This window comes from Elaeis guineensis, chromosome 10, assembly GCF_000442705.2.
Source record: "Elaeis guineensis isolate ETL-2024a chromosome 10, EG11, whole genome shotgun sequence".
Lineage (NCBI taxonomy): Eukaryota > Viridiplantae > Streptophyta > Magnoliopsida > Arecales > Arecaceae > Elaeis > Elaeis guineensis.
Genome location: NC_026002.2, coordinates 14291787 through 14315797, shown reverse-complemented (window position 1 = coordinate 14315797; position 24011 = coordinate 14291787). Strand labels below are relative to the sequence as shown.

Sequence of the window (24011 nt, the reverse complement as noted above, 5' to 3'; positions counted from 1 at the left end):
CTCGAGTTCAAGCTTCATTCGACCTAGCTATTATCGAGCTCAAGTAACTCAAATAGTTTTTTGAGTCAAGCTCGAGTAGCAAAATATTCAGTTCATAAGGCTGAAAAGCTTACGAGCCTATTCAAATTATATATATATATATGCGCACGCATGTACGTGTGTGTACATATGTATGTATATGTATATATGTGTGTATGTATATTATTATTTTTATTTATATAATATATATTCTTTGTAGGTTTAGGTTTAAATTCGAGCTCGAACATGGCTTGGTTGATAGTCTGGTCAAAGTCAATGTTGATTATTATCCTCTTTTTTCATCAAGCAGAGCTCAAATTTGGGATATTAAGATTTGATCCACCTCGAGTTGATTTATAAATCTGAATATTTTAAATCGAGTCAAACTCAAGCTTCGAGCTACTTAACTAAGCTTGGCTTATATCCCCAAGTAAAACTATAGAACAAAATAGAGTTGTTTAATTAAAGCTCAAAGCTAACGAGTGATTGTTATGTGTGCTTTTAATTGGTGAAGGGCAGCATCAGTCCCCCCTTTCGTAGAAGTTCCTTGGCCAAACAAATTGTATCGATCAAACACAGTGTATACTTTTGTTCTCTTTCACCGAAAAAAACCTAGCATTCATATAGCAAGCCTTTGGTGAATACTTTTCTTTCCTCCTTTTCCCCACTAGAGGCCACGTTACAAATTGAACCTAACATTACTCTTCCATGTGATTCCCAAGAGGGTGAGTTGGAGGGTTAGCTGGATGGCACGGGCATTTGAAAGGTTGATGGGAGATGCCACGAAAGGAACTTTTAGGGTGCTTGAGCCTCCCCACGTCAGCTATATGGACTTTGGAAATTGAAAATTTTGCCATGTGGTAGGAACCTCGCATCAATATATCTAGCCTTGTCCAAATCAAATTCGTGACAATTATCTGATGGGATCCGATGCATTAATGCGGGCACAATCACATCCAATTCGTGACAATTATGGGCTTCAATTATGCACATGTGATGGTGACATATATTGTCATCTTGCTCGGTAGCTGGACTTGCTCAGGATTCGACCTATGGCTATGAGTCAACTTGGGTCCACATGAGATAATTTCCTTTGTATTTTAATGTAATTGGTGATCGATTAGGTCATTTGCATAGTTTTGGCGGACAAAGGATCCATGTTTCTTTGGCTCGCAAAAGTTCACGAGGTTGTTTCGATGTTTTTGTTTATTAGTTGATGAAATGATCTTGATTGATTGGTTTCCAATTTTTGTCTCAGCAAGAAGACAAATAAAATAAAAGATTGGATGAATTATTTGATTGATACTTTGCGTGGTTGATGCTGTGAATCTTTAAGATCGAACAAATTGAATCCAAAGTGTTTTTCTTGCCTAAATTAATTCCGAATAGCTATTACTTGGCCAACAACTATTAGCTTAGCTGGTTTGCAAACCTTTGGGAGAGGTCCAAGGTTCCAATCCCTGGATACTGCAAAAAAGAATTGCCATGTGTTGTCGAAAAAATTGTTTTCTTGACCTTCAATATTTGAAGGCAAATGAATCCTACTTTTGAATGGTAGGATAAATGGTTCGATTTGTCCAAGAAACCACAAGCTGGTGGTGGAATAGATGGATGGTGCCGGAAAAACAAACAAGCCATAAAACATTGGAGAAGCCGATTTAAGTTCGGTTTATCCTTTTTTTTTTTTTTTCCCCCTTCAAGACCCCTCCAGCACAAGTTATCTATTATAGGAGCATGCCTCTCAAGTTTCAAACTACTGTTAAGTCAAATATACATTGTTGACTTATATTTTAATTTTTCCTTTTCTACTAGATGGCAACCTAGGTTCAAAGTTTGACAGTTGGTTAACACAATACAAGATTTTTTTTTTTTTTTTTTTTAAATTCACTATCACCTTTACACTGAGTGGAATAGCAATGCAATGCAATTCAATACCAACTACACTGAGTCCCACAATCAATCGACTTACAACAATTTTCTATATGACAAAACTTTTGATAGAATTAGGAACCATTAAGCACAAATATGGTGTACACACTTTTATTTTGAGATGGCAAAGAAATGCTCCAAATGGAACATGCAGAAATAATAAGACCTGTTTTTTGTCACCTTTCCTTCACAGGCAAAAGATGTATTGTATGGCAATATGTTATCCGATCCATGGCTGATGTCTTCCTTTGTGTAAAACTCTTGGAACCGTGATGTACAACTCCTTCGGATTTCCAGAAAAGATCTGCACTCCCTATTTTATGGAAGAGCTAGCTTTACTTCTTTTTTTTTTTTTTTTTTCCCCAGTTGAATATTTTCAGCATTTTTCATTGCTGTAGATGTCTCGAGGATTGTGACCTCACCAACATGTGCATCAATCTATTTCTGAGAAAAGAACATCCTGTATCTTTGCAATAGCATGAATCAAGACATGTGAACCAACATAATACCATATTCCCATCTCCATCACTGCACTAAATTTTCTGTGGAGCCGGCCCTCACTTTTACATTGTTGCCACTATCTTCCCTTCAAAAACTAGTCCTTTTCTTTCCTTGGTACCTAATTTTTAGGCTCTCTTCGAATATTAGTTATTTTTTTTTATTATTATAACCCCATCTAAATGGCTCCTACCCTAAGCAACTTTAACAAGAGCATTGGCCTCTTAAAAGGGCAATGAATATTTTCTCTGACTTGAATGCAGAAATGATCGGTAAAATCTTTCATACATGTTGCTCTCCATGCATCATGCGCACCTCACATACATACATGTTACATGCACATACATGCCTGCAATTATATATAAGAGCAAGTGTTTTCTGCTAGCACTCGACTTCCAGAGTGTCTTCTTGGTCTAGAATATCCTAGATTTGCAACGTAGAAGCATGATCGATGTATATATAGGAAGGAAGGTAGACTTGTGTATGTGTGTGAGGGTTGGTGTGTGAGGAGTAGAATGGGAAGGAGGCCTTGTTGCTCTAAAGAGGGACTGAATAGAGGGGCATGGTCGGCATGGGAAGATAAGATCCTCCGTGATTACATCAAAACCCATGGTGAAGGCAAATGGAGAGATCTTCCAAAAAGAGCAGGTGAGGACATTGATGCTTGGCTTTTGTTCGATGAGCATTGCATCTAATTCATTCTAAGCATTTTTAGTAGCTAACCTAGCTCTTATTGAAACTTTCTTTTCCTTCCCTTTTTTTTTTTTTTTTTTTTTTTTTTTTTTTTAAGATGGAGTAACTGCGAATTGTTTGTGCATTGATTATCAAACATTGTAATGTTGATTCTTATTCAAAAGACTGATGAATTGCAGGATTGAAACGCTGCGGAAAGAGTTGTCGTCTCAGATGGTTGAATTATTTAAGGCCTGATATCAAGAGAGGTAATATATCTCATGATGAGGAGGATCTCATCATCAAGCTCCACAAGCTCCTTGGAAACCGGTAATGTTTCACTTCACCTTCATCACACTAGATTAGTTTGAATAAATGTTAATTATGTATACAGATATGGATGATTAATCATATTGAAATTATGTGGTCTTCTTAAACTTAGTTGGTCCCTCATAGCGGGCAGATTGCCAGGGCGAACAGACAATGAAATCAAGAACTATTGGAACACAAATCTTAGAAAGAAAGTGAAATCCCAACAATCTAACTTGGAGAAATGCATCGACAAATCCAAAGCCAATAAGGCTCCGAAAGGAGACTCGGTGGAAGCAGCTGCAAGGGTCGATGACCAATTCCATCCGGTGATCCGAACCAAAGCAGTGAGATGCACCAAGGTCTATCTCCCCTTGCAACAAGATGATATGGTGGCTGACCACAGCTTGGAACCTATGTGCAATGACAGCCCATCCAAATGGGTCCCTCAGGATGGTGACCCTTCCAACATTTTGATTGATTTCGATATGAAAGAGCTTGTGTTGAGATTCGAAGATGATTTCTTTCAACCTTGTGTCCAAGATTGCCAAAACAGTGGCAACTCTGCTGATGGCAATGTTGGGGGGGGTTCAATTTGGTCCAATGAAGCCATGCAGGAGGATTGGAGGGGAAGGGTTATCCAAGAACCTAATGTGGCCTCCAAGCTAAGAACTTTGGCTACTTTTTTAGATTCTGAGGAGGAATGGCAGGAAAAATAATGGAGAAATTAAGGTCTCTCAGGGGAGGATTGTATTATTTGTACATGTCTGATGCATATAAACATGTCTCTGTTCATGTGACAGCACTCACTTTCATGTCATCGTAGCTGAAGATTCCAAGAAGAAAACCGTATCTCCTGCTGTCGGTCATGCCAAGTGGTGAAGCATGCTTCATAGACAAAGGGAAAATGTCTGTTTTGTTTTAGTTCGTGTGTTAGTACTTTTCTTTTGTCCATTATAATCTAAGCTCATCAATCTCGTGCTTATTATCAAATAACCCTGTATGGAATAATGGATATGGTAATTAAAGGGGGAAAAAAATATGAAACTAGAGTCTTTTTTGGGGTAAGAAAATAAAAAGTTTTGTATTTGTATCCTAAAAGAGATATGCTGAACTTTTTAGACTTGTAATAAATTTAGTATAATCTATTCCCTCTTAATATTGGCCAAAGTGATAATTTTTGTTCAGAACTTTTAACGGAAGATACAGATAAAACCGATATTTTTTTATTGTCATAATTTGTCTAGCAACCGAAGGTTTCGGGTTCAAATCTTCACTGGTGCATCTCAGCCATTTAGATGGATCTCCCTCTACTTCTCTTAAAACAGAGCCATTTAGGTTCGCTTGTCGGGGGGGGGGACGAGTAGGTGGGGGGCTGGTGCCGTGGAGAAACCGCGGGCCATAGGAGGGGGTGGGGGGGGGTAGGTGGGCGGTGGCGCCGGCGGGGCGTGGTGGCGCAGAGAAGCCGCGGATCGTGGGGGGAGGTGGGCCGCGGTGGCGCGGAGAAGCCGCAGCCCGTCGGGTGGTGGTGGGGGTGGGATCGGGAGGCAGAGGCACAGGCGGCGGGTCGGGGGAAGAGGCGAAGGAGCCGCGGATGCGGGTGGCCGGGGTCGGGGGTCGGGGGGCACGGCGGAGGAGCCCGTGTGGCGGGGGGGTGGGATGGGCACGGAGAAAGCACGGACAGAAGGAGAAAGAGAAAAATATATATATTATATTATTTTTAAAAAATAATAAAATATATAAAAATATGATATATATATAATACTTCAAACGTCCTTCATAATAAAATACTATAAAAAAACATCATAATATAATTCTGTAATTATATAATTTTTATTATATATTTTTTTTAAAAATATAGATAAAATTGTCACCCTCTTCATAGCACATGAAATGATAAAGCAGGATGTCAAACCCATGAATCCTTTTATTGTAGGAAAAAAATTGATTGAATAAATTATAACAAATGGCAACATGACCAAATAAGAAGGATAGGTTAATCTAAAGAACTGTCTTATGAAATTTTGAACATAAAGTTAGCTATCAATCTCTGCTTATCAATTGAATAAGAGACTAACTGTATGTTTAAGTCCAATTAATTAGATTAAAATTGTTCTTTATCTAATCTATGCCTTGTTATTGTGCATTTTGAACCAAAAGTTTTGCTTTAAAATATCATACCAAAAGGATAAATGACTTTGTTTGGAATCCATTCTATACAGTAAATTTTTTATATGGTGTCTATCGAGAATAGAAGTTAAGTAACAATTTAATTAATTATTAATTTTTTTATGTTAATATTATGGTATATTTAGTTCACATTTTTTTTTTTAATGAAGCATGATATTAAAACTTCATGGATGCACTAAACTTTTCTTAATATAAGACCATTCAAGTACCCTTATTTATATAATAGCGAAAAAATCAATTGGTATGTTTCTTGCAAAGTAAAGACTCCAAAATGCAATCTAACCAATAAATTCATTTTTTGTTCATGTTAATTTTAACACATATTAAGTTTATATTTTTTAAAAAATAAATTATGATCATGAAACTTCATCAATGTACTAACTCTTTCTTGATATAAAACTATTCAAATACATTTATTTATACGATGCTAAAAGAGTTAAATTAAAGTTTACATTTGGCATGTTTTTCTTAATAAAATGAACAAAACATCATTGTAGTAATCTTAAGTTTATTATAAAATGTTATATTAGCATATTCCACCTTTCCTACGTAATGATTTCTCTTAAAGTAACAGAGATACAATAACTCTCAAGATCATTAGAAAATATTATTCTAGCAAATTACAATATTTCTCATCCGATATAGCAGATCATAGTAGTAGTAGATTACATCATTCTTCATTTGATGACAGTTAATTAGTAATGGACAAATTTTAGTCTCTTTACTTTAAAACATAGTCTTCTAGGTTCTTAAATGCAAAAGGGAAGTAATTACCACTCAACAATGGGTGATTTCTAGCCATCCTTTGATTTCTAAAAAAATAATCATAAAGAAAAAAAATATGATAGGGTACCACTGTTAAGATTTAAACTTGAGGATTTGAACTCTAAACCTCTCTCAATATGAAAGAGATGCCAATGAGTTGAGTTGATGCTCATCGGCCAAATTATAAGATCCAAGAAGTAATTAGAAGGTTAAGATCTATTGAAAGGTTAGGATTACGTTTCTGAGTTTTCAAAGTTCCTTCTAATTAGCAAATTTTTTCATTTAAAATCAATTTGGACCATGGTCAACATCCACAAATGCAATAGATACACCCCCACGCATATTGCACATCCATAACCATATGCATATATGTAAAAAAATCAATTGAAAATACCAAGCACATTGGTCATCAACTCACTAATCAAAGTAAAATACTAGCCAAATCCATGCTATAAGCCTCAATAACTGCTGAAAATTTTTCCTCCACCTTAGTTGCCATGCATAGGTAGGAAAGTAGCATGTAACTTGAACTAGTATTATGCCAAATAAGCTATGAGAGCCACATGAGTTAACTAAGTGCAAAAGTCCCCTAAATATTGACATATAACATATTCTTGGCTAGGTCCATCGTCATCCTTATATCATTACACCAGCAAACATTTTTCTTCTTTTAAATAATTTTTAAAAATCAAAATATGTTCTTTCTTAAGCATTATAATCATCATAAGTTGGGTATTTAAGATGATAAAAGATAGAGATCGGATTTAATTCCTACAATCTTCAAAGTAATATGATGTCTAAAAATGAATTCACACAACAAATAGAGGCATGTTCGTACATCCAAAAAATAGACGAAGTTGCGTTCGAAAGGCGAAGAATTTATACCACAGATTTTACTTAAAGGAAAAAATTACATCAAATTTATCTTCCCCTAGCCATTCTAAATTATATTTTACTGGATCAAGAAAGATAAGATTGACAAGAACATGTTGATAGCCAAATATTTTTTAGCATAAGAAAAAATAAAAAAATAAAAGCTTATAGCCTTCCAAAGTGAAACATAAAATCCACAATTTAGTATACACAATTCTTTGATTTGCTTGCCAAAATGTAGATAGGGCAATCTTCACATTCATTTGTACTCTTTCATAATCAAAGCACATGCATAGTCCTTCTAATTGCATTACATCATGACAAGGAGAGAACAATACTTCAAGAATATCAAAGAGATGCCATATTTATGATCTCGACCCATATCATTGTTTAATCCATGACACCCATGAATATGCACTCCTTGCTAGAAGTATAAGACAAATGAGAAAACTACCTCCATAAAGAGAAAGGAGTATTGATAGATTTGCTCCATAATGGCACTTAACCAACTTTCAAATTCTCCAAGGAAAGTTAGATGCCTACTATTCTTTCAATTCCCTAACATTTCTTACTTTGCTTCCACCATGTCACATTCACCACTTGACAAAAGAATCATCAATCACATATACAATTTCATGGTATGTAGTTGTATCTATCACGATGGGATATGATTGGGAAGGACCACTATGATTTATTAATTCCTCCATCCAAAGCTTAAGATTCAAGCCTCAAGGGGAGTCTTACTCCACCAGCTCAATGTAACACAGTCTTCATTGCTATTAGATTATTTATTTAGCTTTCTCAAAATAAACCCCACTACATTTATTAAGCCGGTAGTGCATAGATCATGTGCTTTAAGATCATAAATCTGCAGAGGAAGAGGGTAGCTATCAGCCTATTACTCAGGACCAAGATTCATTACCAAGAAGAAACTAAAGGAGAGAAGGATCAAATAAATGCCTTCATGTTGAACTTTTTACATTAGAAAATGATTTTAGTTGACTTTCCTTCCCATAATTAGGATTCTTTTTTTTTTTTTTTTTGTTAAAAGCTCGAGGAAGCTAGATAATATCAGTTAACAAAATGTTACAGAACAGCAGACTAGTAGATAACTCTAAGCATAAAGATAGATACAACATAACAAGAAATATAAAGACATAAAACTTAACATCTACAGAATCCCATCCTTAGCAGCATCTGGATTCACATAATTAGGCGTTGGCAAGATACAAATATACAAGGGGTTTTGGTTCTTTTCATGCCTATAAAGATGAGAGCTCCAATAAATTCTAGATATGCAAAAATGCAACAAAAAAATAATATCTTAGCCTTTGAATGGCAGGAGGCTGGTTGAATTGGCATCTAAATCAACAAAGGAAAGGGTTTAGATTAATTTGTTGACAGGGGACAATTATATGCTACAAATTGTCTTCACTGTTCCTAATGGTGACCAACTGATCAATAAGCATCATTCTACGGCGACAGAATCTCTGTTCTAGCTCCTCATTTATACTGCTAACTTTGTCGGTCAGCATGGCGGGGTCGCACGGCATCTTTGGTCTGCTTGATAACGAAAAAAACAATGTTAAATTATTTTAGTATCGTATTAAAGATGTTATTTAAACTATAAAATAGTATACTAACTGTTATAATATTATTGTGATATAATATCTTCATACAGCAATATATATTATAAAATAGCATTATTAGATAATTAATTTTTATATACATATAAAGTATGGTATCCTCTAGAGACAGGTAAAACGTCAGCAAACTCGGCCTTATCTTAGGTGGCCTGAGCCCAATCCCACAAATATTCGGATCGGGCTGAGAAAGCCCAGCTTTTGCACAAATCGTGAAGAAAATAGAAGGCTATTTGGAGCTAGAACTGAAGGACTAGAAGCATAAATTATAGCTATTATCTCGCTACCAGGTGTCTTCATCAATATCCAAAATTTATTAGGGCCTTCGGCAACAACTCACTATTAACATTTCCTAAAATCCACTTGAAGATGTGTCGAAATCCAGCACTACAGTAATATAGGCTTTAGTGGCAAGAAAATAGCTAATGAAGTTATAAAAATACCTTAAATATTTTAATCGCAAGAGAGAGAGGGTGAAAGCAGTCTTTCTAATCATCATCTAATATTTATATTTTTACACTAAAAAAGTATAAGGTGAAAATAATATCACTATAAATGGAAACTTTTAAGAGATATTTTTTTGACTTTGTGGATATATTTATTTTTTGTTTAGAAGCAATTCTTTTTGTCGTCGTATGCTATTTTGGTGCTATAAAACTCATCTCATTGGTAATATTTTTTTTTTTTTTTTTTGGTGCACATGGCATGGGAAGTGGTGAGTGGACTTGGAAAGATTTACTAATTTTATTGATGAAAAACTAAAAGAGTATATGGGTATTTGTAATAATAGGGCTCTTGAAACCTGTAGGATGCCTTAATTCTATAGGCATATAGCTGTTTTAAAAAATAAAAAAATAATATAAAAAAATGTTGGAGCCAAAAATTCTAACTCAACTAACAAGTATTTTTTTAAAAAAAAAAAAAAGTAAGAAGATGCTTCAAAAATCATCTTCAATTCGAACTTGCATAATGATATTTTCATATTTTTCTCAAACTTTATCGGTAATATTTGCGCATGACAAGAATTCGCTACCATCGTATCTTCATTGTCCAATATCTAATTAAGGTGATTTGGAATATTTTGAATGCTAATTTGATGTCCAACACAATGAAAATAGTTTCAAGCTCAAATCAATTTGTGGTGATCATAATGAAATTATCTCTAGGACTAACATCCGCTAATTGTTTCTTTGATTAGTGGCTTAACATGAAAGGCAAACTGCAAAACCAACCATTTATTACAAAATTTATGCTCTCAAACTCCTATATATTAAATGTCTATCATGTATAACCATATAAATTTGGTTTCAAGTTAATGTGGCATAAAGTAGAAGGCATTGATCTTTGATCTAGTTTCCACATATTTTTTGAAAAATTGGTGATATTTTCTTGAGCTTTCACAATATTTGACCCTCTTTTGTGCATCTTTTAAGTCATTTTAACAATGATTTTGATGTGAGAGGATCAATATCCTATAGATGGGAGATGAGGGGTCCTCATCTGCTAATGTCAGCCATATAAACCATTCTAGCCATCTTGATAAATCCATGATTGAGCTATGAACAATCACATAGCCACCACCATCCTAGATTTCAAGTTGGATTTTAAATATTTGTTCCCTCGTATTAATCCACCGGGTTGGAAGGCAAACCCATGCATGACTTATTTATAATCAATTTGATTTTGATAAACCATACTTCAACCCGATTATAAAATTCCTTCCACAAATCTATTTATTTTAACTGAACTTGAGCAAAGAGGTGAGTTCAACTCAAAAATTATGACCACTGCATAAGTATTTTGCTTTAACATGACAATTGGACTTAGCTCAATCCATCAACATCTCTCCGCGATGGAGAGGCCTCGGATTCAAAATGACTCTTGATCTCTAAATTTGGACTCAAAAAGGTAATTCTACAGTGAGCATGATCTAACTAGGCTCGATCATGCTTGGGTCAACTACACCCTTACAAATAGAATTATCATGGGCCGGGCCTCAGTCTAAAATATATTCATTTTTAGTTAAATTTTGGATTAATTTATTTGAAATTTGATGTTTTCTCTGAAGAAATCTTTGTGCATCGTATGCACTGTAATAAAATTGATGTAGAACGTACCATCTAAAGTATGTAGCTATCACTTTCCAACGTGTATTTAATAGGACATTTAATATCTGTAGTTTCAATTTTTCGTTAGAAATTTTGAATGACGAAAATATCTCTTCTTTTCTGAAAAAATTATGATATCATGTAGTCATATTCGGATATCTCATAATCAAATTTTGATTTCTGCACATATAATATCGTAATTTTTTTCATAAATCATAAAGAAAAAAATATTTTCATCATTAAAAATTTAAAAAAAAATAAATGATAAAAATATTCCTCTCTTCCTTATGATATTTTTTGTGTTATAATCTGATCATAGAATATCATAATTTTATCAAAAAAAAATATTTTTATTATTTAAAATTTTAATTAAAAAAATAAATTTATAAATATTAAATATATATTAAAAACTAAGGGCCATGTGGATGTTTTTTTTTTTTTTTCTGCACAAGATTTGGTGCACAAAGAATTACTCTCTCTGTCCAAACCTGGTCCACGATGAGCGCTACTTACAACCATCCAACTCTCACGTGCATCAAAATGTTTGAGCGTATCGAGATACAAACCCGCATCTTAGCGGGCCGGAAAAAAACGAGAGCCCGTAATCTAGGGTTACCACCTGGAAGCCTTCTAAGATCTCAAAAGGTCAATCTCAACCCTCCAAGCTACTCTAACCGTCCGATTCCTTCCCACCCCGCTATTTTTAAGAACCCCTCGTTCCCCTTGATCTCTCCCACTCCCTTCTAGGGTTTTGCCGCAGCTCGCACGAGAGAAGAACGGCGGTCAGTCTCTTCCCCTAAAATCCCCAAAATGGCGACCCAGATGAGCAAAAAGCGAAAGGTTTTACCTTCTTCGATTCAATACCCCTCTTTCCCCCAATTTGGTCATCTCTATGTCGGTTCCAATTTACCGATTTTCTTCGATCTCTTCCATTCTCTCAGTTCGTTGCGGACGGAGTTTTCTACGCGGAGTTGAACGAGGTCTTGACAAGGGAGCTCGCGGAGGATGGGTACTCCGGCGTGGAGGTCAGGGTTACGCCCATGCGGACCGAGATCATCATCCGGGCTACGCGGACCCAGAACGTCCTCGGTGATTCCTCTTGAAATTTGGGGTTTTCGATTGGGTTTTAGGGTTTTCGGAAGTGTTGATTGGTTTTTCTTTGTGGTTTGGATTAGGTGAGAAGGGGAGGAGGATTAGGGAGCTGACATCGGTGGTGCAGAAAAGATTCAGCTTTCCGGAGAACAGCGTGGAGTTGTATGCCGAGAAGGTGAACAATAGGGGGCTCTGTGCGATCGCCCAGGCCGAGTCGCTGCGCTACAAGCTTCTCGGAGGCCTTGCAGTTCGGAGGTTTGGATTATTTCTCCACCGTGCTAATAAAAAATAGTTTTTTTTTAATATATCTGGCAATAAAATGTTTAGTATTTGTTTATCTCTTTCTCGGTTTTATTTTTGAAGTTTTGTTGGGACGGGTCATCTTTACAGCAGATTGGTTCTTTATACTGTTTCTATGTGTGAGGACGACTATAATGTATATAGTGCCCTTCATTGCTTTCTGTATTTGGGACAATCTCATTGTTCTCTGTGTACGCGGTGAAGGGAGATTTATTGGAGTCACTGCTAGATTCCTTACCGTTGAATTGAAAGAAAATCGATTGTATCTTCCAATGGTTTTTTAGATTCTCTAGTCACCCTCTTTTTTAAGTATTCTGTTTGGCTTGCGGTTCTTATAGTCTGTGTTGATGTTATTTATTTATTTATTTATTATTATTATTATTATTATTATTATTATTATTTTGGTTGTGTAATTTAATATCGTGTCTCGACATTATTCTGGTACTGGATACAAGTTCTGTTTAATTGCGAAAAGACAGCGTACAAGTCTTTTTGATATGTATGTGAATCAGTTTTTGTCATGTGGCTTTTGTTAATTGTGTTTCTGTGTGGTTGTAAGTAGAAGCTGATGCCAGTCGCACTATTTTAATTTAGCAGTCATTGATGTTCCCTGTTAAATTCCTTCCCTATCTTTTTACTTGGTTTTGTTACCCAAAATTTTTAAAAGGATACGAATTTGATTTTTTTGGGGGAATATAATGTTTATGCAGAAAGTTTGGGTCTTTTGGGCTTGCAGAACTCTAGTAGTTGATTCAAAATGGGTGCTTCCTCTTGTGATCCTGCTTTGTACTTTTATGAGAAACTAGACCTGCGAAGCTGACCTGCCAGATTAACTGATTCAGTCTGGGATCAAAGTAACATAAAGTTCCTTTTTCATTTCTTGCAAGTTCATGGGTTGATCATGTACTTTTTGCGTTTCTTTCTATATGACAAGGAAAATCTGATCTCGTTTCTTGTTTTTGTAATTTGAGATGGTCCCTTATTTGTTTATTGGTAACAGTGGATTGTTCCATGTCTGGTCTGTTTAGTCATTATATAAGCTGATCTTTCTGTGTGTTGTGTGTCATTATGTTCATTTTGGCATGGCCTATTAGTTTCACTTACTGGACCATTTTTACTTTTTCTGGTATGTATTTATGCCGTAAAAACTACAGTCGAATTGTAAGTGTACTAATTGCTTTGTGGAATAGTACATTTTTGGGTTGTTGTTTGAGATTTTGTCATCTATAAAGCAAATAGGTTATCAATACCAACTTTGTGTCGGAAGATGACTATATTAACACTGCCATGTATGCTAGTAAAGTTTTGAAAGTTTTCATGACGTCAGTCTTATTTGGCAACATGTTTATCAATCGGCCTCAATGTTATTTCTTAAAGATTTTGCCAAGTTTCTTTTTTTTTTTCCACACATTTATTTGTATTCTTTTTTCCCCTTTACTGCTACTTCTGATTATTGTGGGAAGCATTATAGATTTGAGCGACCTAGCTTAATTGTGGGAATGGTCCTTGAACTGTTACTCATTTATGCAGTATAGTCATTGTTCCTCCAATATAGTATTCCTTTCAGAAACCTTAAATATGATTTTCTTTTGAAAGTTTTTGGTACATAGTTTTCTTGACTTGGATTTGTGATATCCTTGATGTTAATCTGATAGTGATGTCAAATAACATTTGGACCTCTGTTTTTGATGTTATAATCATCCTGCAACTTGTGTGATTGGCATAGTTTTGGATGTAGGCAATGTTGATGTCTTAGATGCTTGATGCAATCAATGGGAAGATGACAAATTGAATGGGCTCTGTGTTTATACTCTTTCTTTTATGTTGTTTTTTATTGGATCCAATGTCCAGAAATTTTTAGGTGGCTAACTATAATCAAGTCTACTATTTTGTCCTGGACCTTACTAAATGAGTTTAATGTTGTTCTTCCTAGAGGCTTCCCTAAGGCCTCTTAATCTCTTAATCCAACATTTTTAATATTTTATTCTGGCTCTTGATTAGCTGAAGCTTTTAAGCACCTTAATGCTATCCATATGAGCACTTGTATTTTCTCCTTGTCCTCCAGAACAATATGTTTTGGAGGGTTTTTAGATGCTCATATAGAGAACTATGGAGTTTGTCAGGCTTCTTGTATTTTCCTTATGTGCTTGAAGTTTGGAAGAGGCTCCAACACCTTTCTAAGTCGTGGTTCTGCTGATTGATATGTTTGTTTGTTTGTTTGTTTTGTTTTGGGGGGGGGTGTAAAAGGTTCTTAATTAAATGTTTTGATTGGGTATTTCTGATCATCTCTTGACATGGTTCATGTAGATCTCAATGTTCTTTGTTCATATACTCTTGCGCTTCCTTTTTATTAGCTGCCTTAACATTTTTTACCCAACTGCTCATTTAAAATTTGTGTCATATCATTCTTGAAAAATGGAGCTTTTTTTATTGAACATAAATTTTTAGTGGTGGAGAGAATCTTTATGAACTTGATTTTGGCATTGATCACACGGATTATTACCTGTTTCCCTCATTATTGATTGCACCTGTCTTCTACTTGTAAAATTAGCATGTGAAGTAATTTGATACTGAGTGTCTTTACATGTGGTTTAAGTGCAACTTAAATTTGCTGCTCTCCAATGTCTCTGGGCATCTTCTCTTGTAACCTTTATGTAGCTTATATTGTTCCTTAATGTTCCAGAGCTAGGCTAGGTCAATGGTTTATACAATCTTCTATTTCTTTGGTTATATTTTTATCAAAATGTTTGGAATTTTGTTGGATGACTAACCTACTTGTTTTATTCCACTTTCTTCTTCTTCTTCTTGCTTTTTTTTCTTTTTTTTACTGAAGGGACTAATTCTTCTTCACCATCTTTGTTATATAAGACGTCAAATAAGCCTTTGACATTTTTTTTAATTTTTTTTTTTTTTAACTCCTTGATTCATCATCACGGATGGATGACCCACCTTATGTGATATTTGTAAGCTAGGTGAAGTCCGCAAATATTTTTAAATTTTAAATTCTAAATAGTGATGTTTGTCCACTACTGAAATGTGATATATTGCTATTTGTAAACTAGGTATTTGATGCTTCTGTGTGCATCAAATTCCTGCACTTGTGGCTCCTTTGGTTGTCTATCGATCTATATTGGATTTTTTTGTTGTAACCTGAAATTTAGTGCTCGTTATTGTAGCTCTCTGCAAGTGATGATATCCTTGGAAGAAGGTTTTTTGACTTTAGGAAATGCACTGTTAGTCTGACTTGCCATCTTCTCTCTTTCAGGGCCTGTTATGGTGTCTTAAGGTTTGTCATGGAGAGTGGTGCCAAGGGTTGTGAGGTATGTCATGTTTCTTACAAATGCTTTCACTTTTGTATGAAAATTGTAGATCGTGAGGTATGTTAATGCCCATGGTGTGGCAGGTAATTGTTAGTGGGAAGTTGAGGGCCCAACGTGCTAAATCCATGAAGTTCAAGGATGGGTACATGATTTCTTCTGGTCAGCCAGTCAAGGAGTACATTGACTCAGCAGTGAGGCATGTTCTTCTTAGACAGGTTAGCCTCTCATTCGCTGCTTTGCACCTACCATTTGTCCTTCAGATTTGCATCTACTCTGTTAGTAATATTGAAGTGTCATTTACCAAATTATCATTGGATACATACTGCATAGCTTCAAAGAAATGGAGGTGATGCGAGATATTTATATCTTGGCGGTGGACTTTAAGATGGTTGCTTGTGCACATCTACTTTCCATTGTGGATGATGTATCTTAAGTTGCTTATAATATTTTACATCTATTTGGGCTGTCAAAATGCTGGATTTCTGTTATTATGTGTTGATTCTTTTTTTTTTCTTTGTATTTGGTTCTATGCAACGGATTAAGCTCGGTCTCTATTTTTATTCTTTTCTTTTATTTTCTTTTTGTCCCTTCAAAAAACACCTTATGGAGTCCAAATATTTCACTGCAAGTGGCATTCTTTCTAATCCAACGCAATGCTTGTGGCCTGCCTGTGCTTTGTGGCTCATGAGAATGCCACATCAGATGTGATTCTGAAGACTATGTTTGTTTCTTGCGTAGCTCTGTCCTTTTTGTACCCAAGAATCCCCATTATACTGGTATTCTAATTGTTTTCTTGTTCTCCATGTTAGGGTGTTCTTGGGATCAAGGTCAAGATCATGTTGGATTGGGATCCAAAGGGCAAGCAGGGCCCTGCAACCCCTCTACCAGATTTGGTTACCATTCACACACCCAAGGATGAAGAGGAATACATGAGGCCACCACTGACGATGGCCCCAGAGTTAGAGGTCCCGGTGGCATAACCTGTTGACCGAGGTTGGGCCATTTTGTTCATTTGTCTGGTGCTGTGGGTCTTGTCCCATTTTCGATAAATTGATGCTAATAACAAGAGTTCTTATGTAATCTTTTTGAGTAGTTGCTATTTCCTTTTGCAAGACTATGGGGCATGTTTATTATATTAGAACTTGTTTGGTGACACCAGTTTTTCAATCTATTCCATGTTAGGTAATGATGAATCTCATTATTTTGTCATATTTGGGAAGTCGAACTCTATGGATTGAACTCTGTTATTTTTCAATCTGTTCTATGTTAGCCACATGGAGCTTGATTTTATCGCATTTGCATAAAACTTTTGGTATTCTTTGTTTTTATTTTTATTATTTTAAAAAAATAATAAAAATCTTTGCTATCAAAAGTTCTTTTGAGACGCAAAAAAAAAAAAAAAAAAAGTTTAATCATATATATTGTTTAGTATGGTCCATTTTTCTTGGGTTTTCAAAGGAAAATGGAAAGCAAAAGGTCTGTTTGCTTGACTAATCGCAGTGATGAAAAGCTCTCATTGCATAATTCTTAAGTTATCCTCATTGATTTTCTTGAGAATGTTTGTGGTTGACCGGTTGTGATACTATAGCCCCTGGAACAGTACAGTAGTCAGGTACAGTACGTTCAGGGTAGGGTAGGTTGATCATGGGCCCGGCCTGAGGTCCAACGTATATTAATTGTTGCTAAATTCTTAGTTGAGTTTGGAGTTGGGCTTATTTAAACTTTGATATTTTCTTGCCCAAGCCCAGGCTATGATTAGCTCTGAGTTCTCTCTCGTTATTTCTTTATGTAAAAAAATGGTTGTTAGCAGCCCTGTTCTATGATGTCTTTCCTTTGATACTTCGGTGCTGAGGATGCTGGGTTTTGTTAAAGTTGGAGCTCGTTCCCCCACTCAGCGTTGTACAATTTTTCAACTGCTGCTGTTTAAGTCGCAAAGGACGAAAGAAAAAAAAAAAAAAAAGACAAGAAGGAAAAATAAAATGATGTTGCTGTATTTGGGGTCATAATTTTCTTGCAGGGTTTTCAGAATGTTGTATGCTGTGTTATTGAGTTATTTTGGCGACGTGTTGCAACATGGGCTATTGCTTTCCTTTGACAGCAGCTCCACTCTTTCCTGCTATTGCTTTCCGAGCTCGAGTCAGCATGAACGTAATCGATTCAAATCAAAGCTCGAGTTTGGCTTAGCCAGCTTGTGGGGATCTTGGCCCCAACTTGAGCTCGCTTGCTAAACATCTAGCAGAGCTTGAGCTGGGCATAGTCCTGGTTTGGGACTGCATTTAGGATGACCTGATGGGTCTGGCAGGTTTGTATTTTTGACCCTTGGAATTAAGAAAATCATGGACGGCCACGGATAACAGCAATTTAGGTGTTGAGATAATTACTAGGCCAAGCGCCCCTCTGCAATGTCAACATTTCTATCCCTGGTGAAATGTACTCGAGACTGCTCATCGCTGATTTTCTGATGCCCCTGTATCTTTTGAACTGCGTTGAACGGCTTCAACCAGTATAAGAAGCAAAATAGGAGATGAGGCAATGCTAGAAAAATTGTATTAGATCTGTAAATTATATATATATAAAAGGATATCTGATAGGGCTTGAGTCCATGGACTGAGCTATTGGACAGAAGTGATCGATCAAATTATCGGCCAGACTAGTCGGCTAAGCTGCCAACTAGAGTATATACACGTTGGCCAACCAAAACAATCTATTTGTTGGAGAAAATTCTACGTGGATCGATTATATGAAAAGGCCCGGATCCAAGATGTCCATGCCTAATGAATCTGTCAATTGAAGCTTTCGTCGATTCAAAATCGACTACAATTCTTGTCGAGCCAATCCTCTGTAACTATCTGATCGATGTTTTACGCCCTGAGCAGATGAAAGTCCATCGACGATAGCTCAACAACTTTTGTTCATCATTGTCGATGTCTTCTCATGGACCGATCATTCCCAGCCGATCACTTATGTGTCGCTAAATAGAACCGATGGCAGTACAAAGTGACCGACTCCTGACCATCACCAATCAATCTTTATCCCCACAACATTCAGTTGGTCACTTGATTCAAAATATAGCACCAGCCAGACAACAACTGTCATAGAACTGATAAGACAACCACAACCACCGCATCCCAAAAATCTCAAGCCACAGTCCTCCATCCTACGAATCACGTCCTGATCAAGCGGGATCTCGCAAACCAACTTACCAACTGAAGCTCCAAACTTCCGCTATAAAGGAGGCTGAAAGAGGATCCAAAAAAGATATGTTATTACTCTACTTGTCATACTCATTCTTCTGTTTGATGAAAATTCTATCTTGAGCGTTGGAGGATCTTCGCCGGAGTAACCTCCGATTAAAATTTTTGTGTAGGTCATGCCCCCAAAAGGTCCATTTCCTTGTCAATTCCAGCATTTCGGTGCCATACGAATTCTCACACCAACACTACTAATAGCAATAAGCCATGCACCTCTAATTTTAAAATATATTTAAGGGAGTTAAAGTCGGGTAAAAAAAGGATTATGACCCCATATCCTTATGAGCAATGTTGTTGGATGATTACAATTTGACCTACATGATAAGCAACCATTGCACAACCAGATGGTTATTGCATGTTCAATTGTCATGATATGCCCGACCTTCTTAGGTGACGAATCTATGCATTCATCCCTATTAATATTGGAATCCGAGAGGCCTCCAGGAATGCTTGCGCTTACATTATGCTATTCTTGCTCTCGTAGCTCTTTGCTAATCCACCAAAATTCTTATCTCACTCAGATAACAGAGGGCTCATGGGGCGGGTTGGATTCTAAATTTGGACCAATTTTATTATCTAGATCGGATTTAAGTTTATGAAATTTCGATCTGACCCGATCCAATCCAATCAATTTGATTTTTAGATCAATTTTAGATCTATTTTATAATTTGATCCAACTCTATCTGAATCCGATAATACCATTAGAATCCGTATTCGTTTGAGCCTCTAAATTATAATTTAAGACTTGTATAAGTAATATCTTTAATATATATAAAGATAGATTTAAAATTATTTTTATATTATAATTTATTTTGAGAATAATATTAGTTATTATCTATTTTGTGCGGTTAATAGTAATGGGCTATGTGATACTTAAAATATAATTTGCTATATTTAACCCAAATCTGACATGGATCCAATCCAAATCTGATTTTTTTTATGTTGAGGTCAGGTTATATACAGATCCGATCCAATCCGAATAACCCGTTTGGTAAGCAATTTTGGTCATAGATCTGATTCGATTTGATCCAATTTTTTATTAAATTTAGTCTAGGTCCAACAATAGGACATGATCTAAGAATTAGATCAAGTCTGGATCACTGATAACCTAATCCAACCCAACCTATTTGCGCCACAAGTCTAATCACTAATTTTTTTTAAAAAAAAAACATATTCTCTCAACACCTTCTTGCTTGATTGATGTCCTAGCACAACTCCTGCAAAAAAAAAAAAAAAAAAAACAAAAAAATAATAATAAAGGGAGAGAGAGAGAGAGGTCCCATGAGCTAAATTAAGAGTCTTCTAAGTACCTTAGTTTAGAACATATACAATTTGTTTGGAGAGAAATTAAGAGTTTGCTAGCAGTATCTCTTTTAGAGTCTCCTTGGACATTATGGTTGGAGTTATCATAAACCCGAACTCATTAATAAAGTAACTTTTCATAGTTTAGTACTGATCCATGTTAAATTAGATTGAGCCCTAGCCTCAATATATCTGAATTTGTTTTTTAGTAGGAGATGATAATCATTTCCATCTTTTTGTGGAAAAAAAAGTGATATCACTTTATATCACGAGGGAGAGAGAGTGAAGCCAAATGGAGGGAGATTTCTCTTCCGAAGGCATCTTTGTGCAAGAGAGCGGTTACCCATTATTTCAGCCATTATTTTTTGTTTGAATAATTTATTTTTCTCTCTCTAATATTTTTTTTTCTTTCACTATTATTTTTTGATTTAATTGGTGCTTGTTCTAGAACATGGGGCAGTGCATTTGATCCACGTCAAAAAATATGTACTTCTATAATTACACAGTACATGCAGTGGAAACATGCAGGTGATTGATAAGTTTTCACATACATACACTTAACATTTAACAAGATATGTCCTCCCAACTAAATAAGTCTAGAGAAGTTAGGTGGAAAAATAGGAAACTTTTGTGATGCTTACCAACTAGATATTTATCCTTCAAGCACATCGATATTGACTTTAGGTCCTTAGTGGATGTGATTTTTTTTCTTTTTGCTTGTGTGATAAGAACACTACTAGAGCCTCAAATAAGAAACTCCATGGAATTTTAGTTAGACAGAGAAAAAAAAGGCTTCACTCCATGTGATTAATTGATGATGAGACGTAGTCAAATTGGCAAAGTAATCTACTGCTTGATTGCCTTCACGAAAGTCATGTACTTTAATATATGTATATATCTTTTTTTTTGTGGATCTAATTTGTCCAGCATGGACATAAAGATGGATGAAAATTATAAATGATAGCACAAATGGAGGGTTGACTTAAATTGTGATATCATTTAAAATAAGATATGACCTGCCTATTCATCATATAGAAAAAAAAAAATAAAAATGCCATTGATGCCACGTTCAAGAAAATAGAGTTTATTTTGAGTGTCACAGGATGAGATTTAGGTGGAGATGCATCACATGGTAAACCAAATTATAAATGAGTGTGGGTGATCCCTATTTTTTTTCTATTTCAAAGTGCTGAAATAGAAGCAGTAGTGAGATCCAATAATTGACGCCGCAAAAGAAGGAGAATTATTCTTTCGTGCGAAACATATAAACTGTGTCCTCAGGGATAGAGACAAGACACCCGAGAGGAAATAAAGAAAATAATGACTTCAACCATGTTTGTAGTGTGAATCATACAACTCGAATCCTTAAGAACTGGGCGCAGTAGGTAAGATGCCAGAGAGGAGATGAAGAATATGGTGATTTTAACCGTGTTGCAAGTGTGGACCATAATACATCCAAATGTCGTCAATTTTGAAGTGCTGCATGGCCATTGTAATTGTTGCGCGCATGGTAGAGGAGAGGACGGTAGGTGGGCTCTCCACAAACCTAAACCCTCTCTCTCTCTCTCTCTCTCTCTCTCTCTCTCTCCTCATAGTGGACTCTTCTCACGCTCGACGGTTCCGAAGGCACGTGCGGGCCCCACTAGCCAAGGTCGGGATAGAGGTCTCACCACCTTTTTTTGGTACGGAGACGTCTCACCACCTTTTTATCCACTCTTTTATTGCACTCTAATTATTTTCCTGTTAAAAATGAAATAGAAAATTCCACCACCGTATGTGGCCTCCAGCCACCAGCACCACCTAAGTTGGGTTGGTGGTGGGCCGACAAAACGGTTGGGCAAATCAGAGTACTTAATTCATGACCCGGATCCACTGATCACTAGGAAACACCACAAGTTGGACCTGGTTGAATGGACCCAACATGCAGTACTATCTGAAATTTACTCACAAGAGAAGATTAATAGCAGGTAAACTATTTTACAAGATAAGTCGCATGATATTACGTGATTTGTTGTACATCTTCCATCAAATGATATCAGCTGATAAAGATATATGTACCATATTAGTTATTCCATCTGACTTATCCAATCAGTTAGAGCATGGTAGAGTTTAAAAGGTGAGCTGGGCCTTGGAAAGTATGAAGCAAAAATATGCATATAGAAACGGGTCCAGCATAAGGTACATGTGGTCCCCTTGAAGATCACCCCTGTTCCTATCTCTTGAATGTAGGTCTCTGAGTTGGGATTCTCTGTCGTGCACCTTTTCTGTACCACTATGGATAATTGCCAGATCATCGATTTTGAAGGTGAACGATTCTCCATCGTCTGGAACATAAGACCAAGATATCTTCAACGTGATACACAACGTGTATATTTTGAAGATGAAGAAAAATCGTGCATCTTCGAAATAGATGATATGACAGCTATCCAAAATAGTACCATATTTTATGATACAAAAATCATATTGCAGAAAATTTTAGATCCTCATTTCTATCTATATGTCACGTCGATGTCACAAATATTGCAATTGGACAAAGCATGAAAGTAGTGAGCCCTGTAGTCTTTCATGCCTTCCACCCAATTTTTCCTTGCATTATTCAAAATTTATACTAGATGCAATAATTTTTTTGGCAAATCAGATAAAATTAAATCAATTTAAAATAAATACATCTTATTTAGAAACTAAAAAAGAAGATCAGTTGTGGAGTCTCGTCACCATCCAATCAACTACATTATTGACTTTCCTATAGATATGTGAAGCATCACAAGAGATCAATGAATACATTACTCACTAGCAATTGTAGTAGGGGATGGGATCTAACCTCCATAGATGGTGAATTTTCAAGCCATCTAATAACTGTCATGGATTTCCTCTCTATATAAATATGAAAATTCCTAATATATATCTGTGTAGCATAAATTAACTCTTTCCATATAGTACACAATTCCTGCCATCAGGATTGTAACATAAAAAATTCTATCTCCACTTGTGACTAATAGAGCACCATTAGAATTGTTGATCATAATATCAGCTCTACCAAATGCACTTCTCTCTTGTACGTACACTACGATCGAAATTGATTTGAGAAAGTAGGAGGTGGTGGCTTGCAAAAAAAAATATTACTTGAGGGGACATAGAAAAACTACATAGGAAGAGCCACATATTCCTCCTACCATCAATGATCCCTCTGAAGTAATTACAAAGATAAACTCTTGAGCATGAATGGAAGCCTTTAAAAGAATTATTGGCGCTATTTTTTATCCCTTAGAAAATATCATCACTCTTAACTAGCCAGATATGATAAGTAATAGAACACATCAAAACTACTTCAATTCTTTCATCATTAGTAGATAGTCTGAAAGAACTCAACAAAAAGAAGAGTATTGGAATAGAGATGAATCTTGAAAATGGGCTTGCCACCGTACTCAGGATGTCAATTTGCATTGTAGCATGCCCTGAATAATAGACTCCTCTATTTTGGGTATAACTCATAATCACTCCATATACAAAGTTCATGTGAATGCAAAATAACCCGATACGAAAATATTTCAACATGGTAGCAATTTTTCACTTAAATAAAGTAATTTTTGGATAAACACCTAATTAACCGCTATGCCCATTTGGTGCCATGATTAGGTTGAGGTTTGAACAAGAAGAGTTTGTAGGAATTAGATATCTTGATTATCTGACTCAAAGATGAATATTATCACCATCTAGAATAGGAATAGAGATAACTTTAAT

At 35.8% G+C, this 24011-nt stretch overlaps 2 protein-coding genes across 2 annotated transcripts; both read left to right on the top strand.

Moving 5' to 3' along the window:
• Positions 1 to 2712: 2712 nt before the first annotated feature.
• Positions 2713 to 4585, top strand: LOC105053103 (transcription factor MYB1). Its single transcript, XM_010934129.3, has 3 exons — positions 2713 to 3093; positions 3318 to 3447; positions 3560 to 4585. The coding sequence occupies exons 1-3, from the start codon at positions 2961 to 2963 to the stop codon at positions 4143 to 4145; spliced, it is 849 nt and encodes a 282-aa protein (XP_010932431.1). The 5' UTR covers positions 2713 to 2960; the 3' UTR covers positions 4146 to 4585.
• Positions 4586 to 11685: 7100 nt separating this feature from the next.
• Positions 11686 to 16926, top strand: LOC105053104 (small ribosomal subunit protein uS3x). Its single transcript, XM_010934130.4, has 6 exons — positions 11686 to 11845; positions 11947 to 12094; positions 12181 to 12352; positions 15663 to 15717; positions 15801 to 15932; positions 16527 to 16926. Exons 1-6 carry the CDS (start codon positions 11816 to 11818, stop codon positions 16695 to 16697), a joined length of 708 nt encoding a protein of 235 aa, XP_010932432.1. The 5' UTR covers positions 11686 to 11815; the 3' UTR covers positions 16698 to 16926.
• Positions 16927 to 24011: the final 7085 nt, after the last annotated feature.

Excerpts from the sequence above, each read along its gene's own strand:
- LOC105053103 (XM_010934129.3), top strand. The coding sequence starts at position 2,961 with ATGGGAAGGAGGCCTTGTTGCTCTAAAGAGGGACTGAATAGAGGGGCA. Across the intron at positions 3,094-3,317 it reads AGATCTTCCAAAAAGAGCAG|GATTGAAACGCTGCGGAAAG; the intron begins GTGAGGACATTG and ends GATGAATTGCAG. Across the intron at positions 3,448-3,559 it reads CACAAGCTCCTTGGAAACCG|TTGGTCCCTCATAGCGGGCA; the intron begins GTAATGTTTCAC and ends TCTTAAACTTAG.
- LOC105053104 (XM_010934130.4), top strand. The coding sequence starts at position 11,816 with ATGGCGACCCAGATGAGCAAAAAGCGAAAG. Across the intron at positions 12,353-15,662 it reads GGAGGCCTTGCAGTTCGGAG|GGCCTGTTATGGTGTCTTAA; the intron begins GTTTGGATTATT and ends TCTCTCTTTCAG. Across the intron at positions 15,933-16,526 it reads GGCATGTTCTTCTTAGACAG|GGTGTTCTTGGGATCAAGGT; the intron begins GTTAGCCTCTCA and ends TCTCCATGTTAG.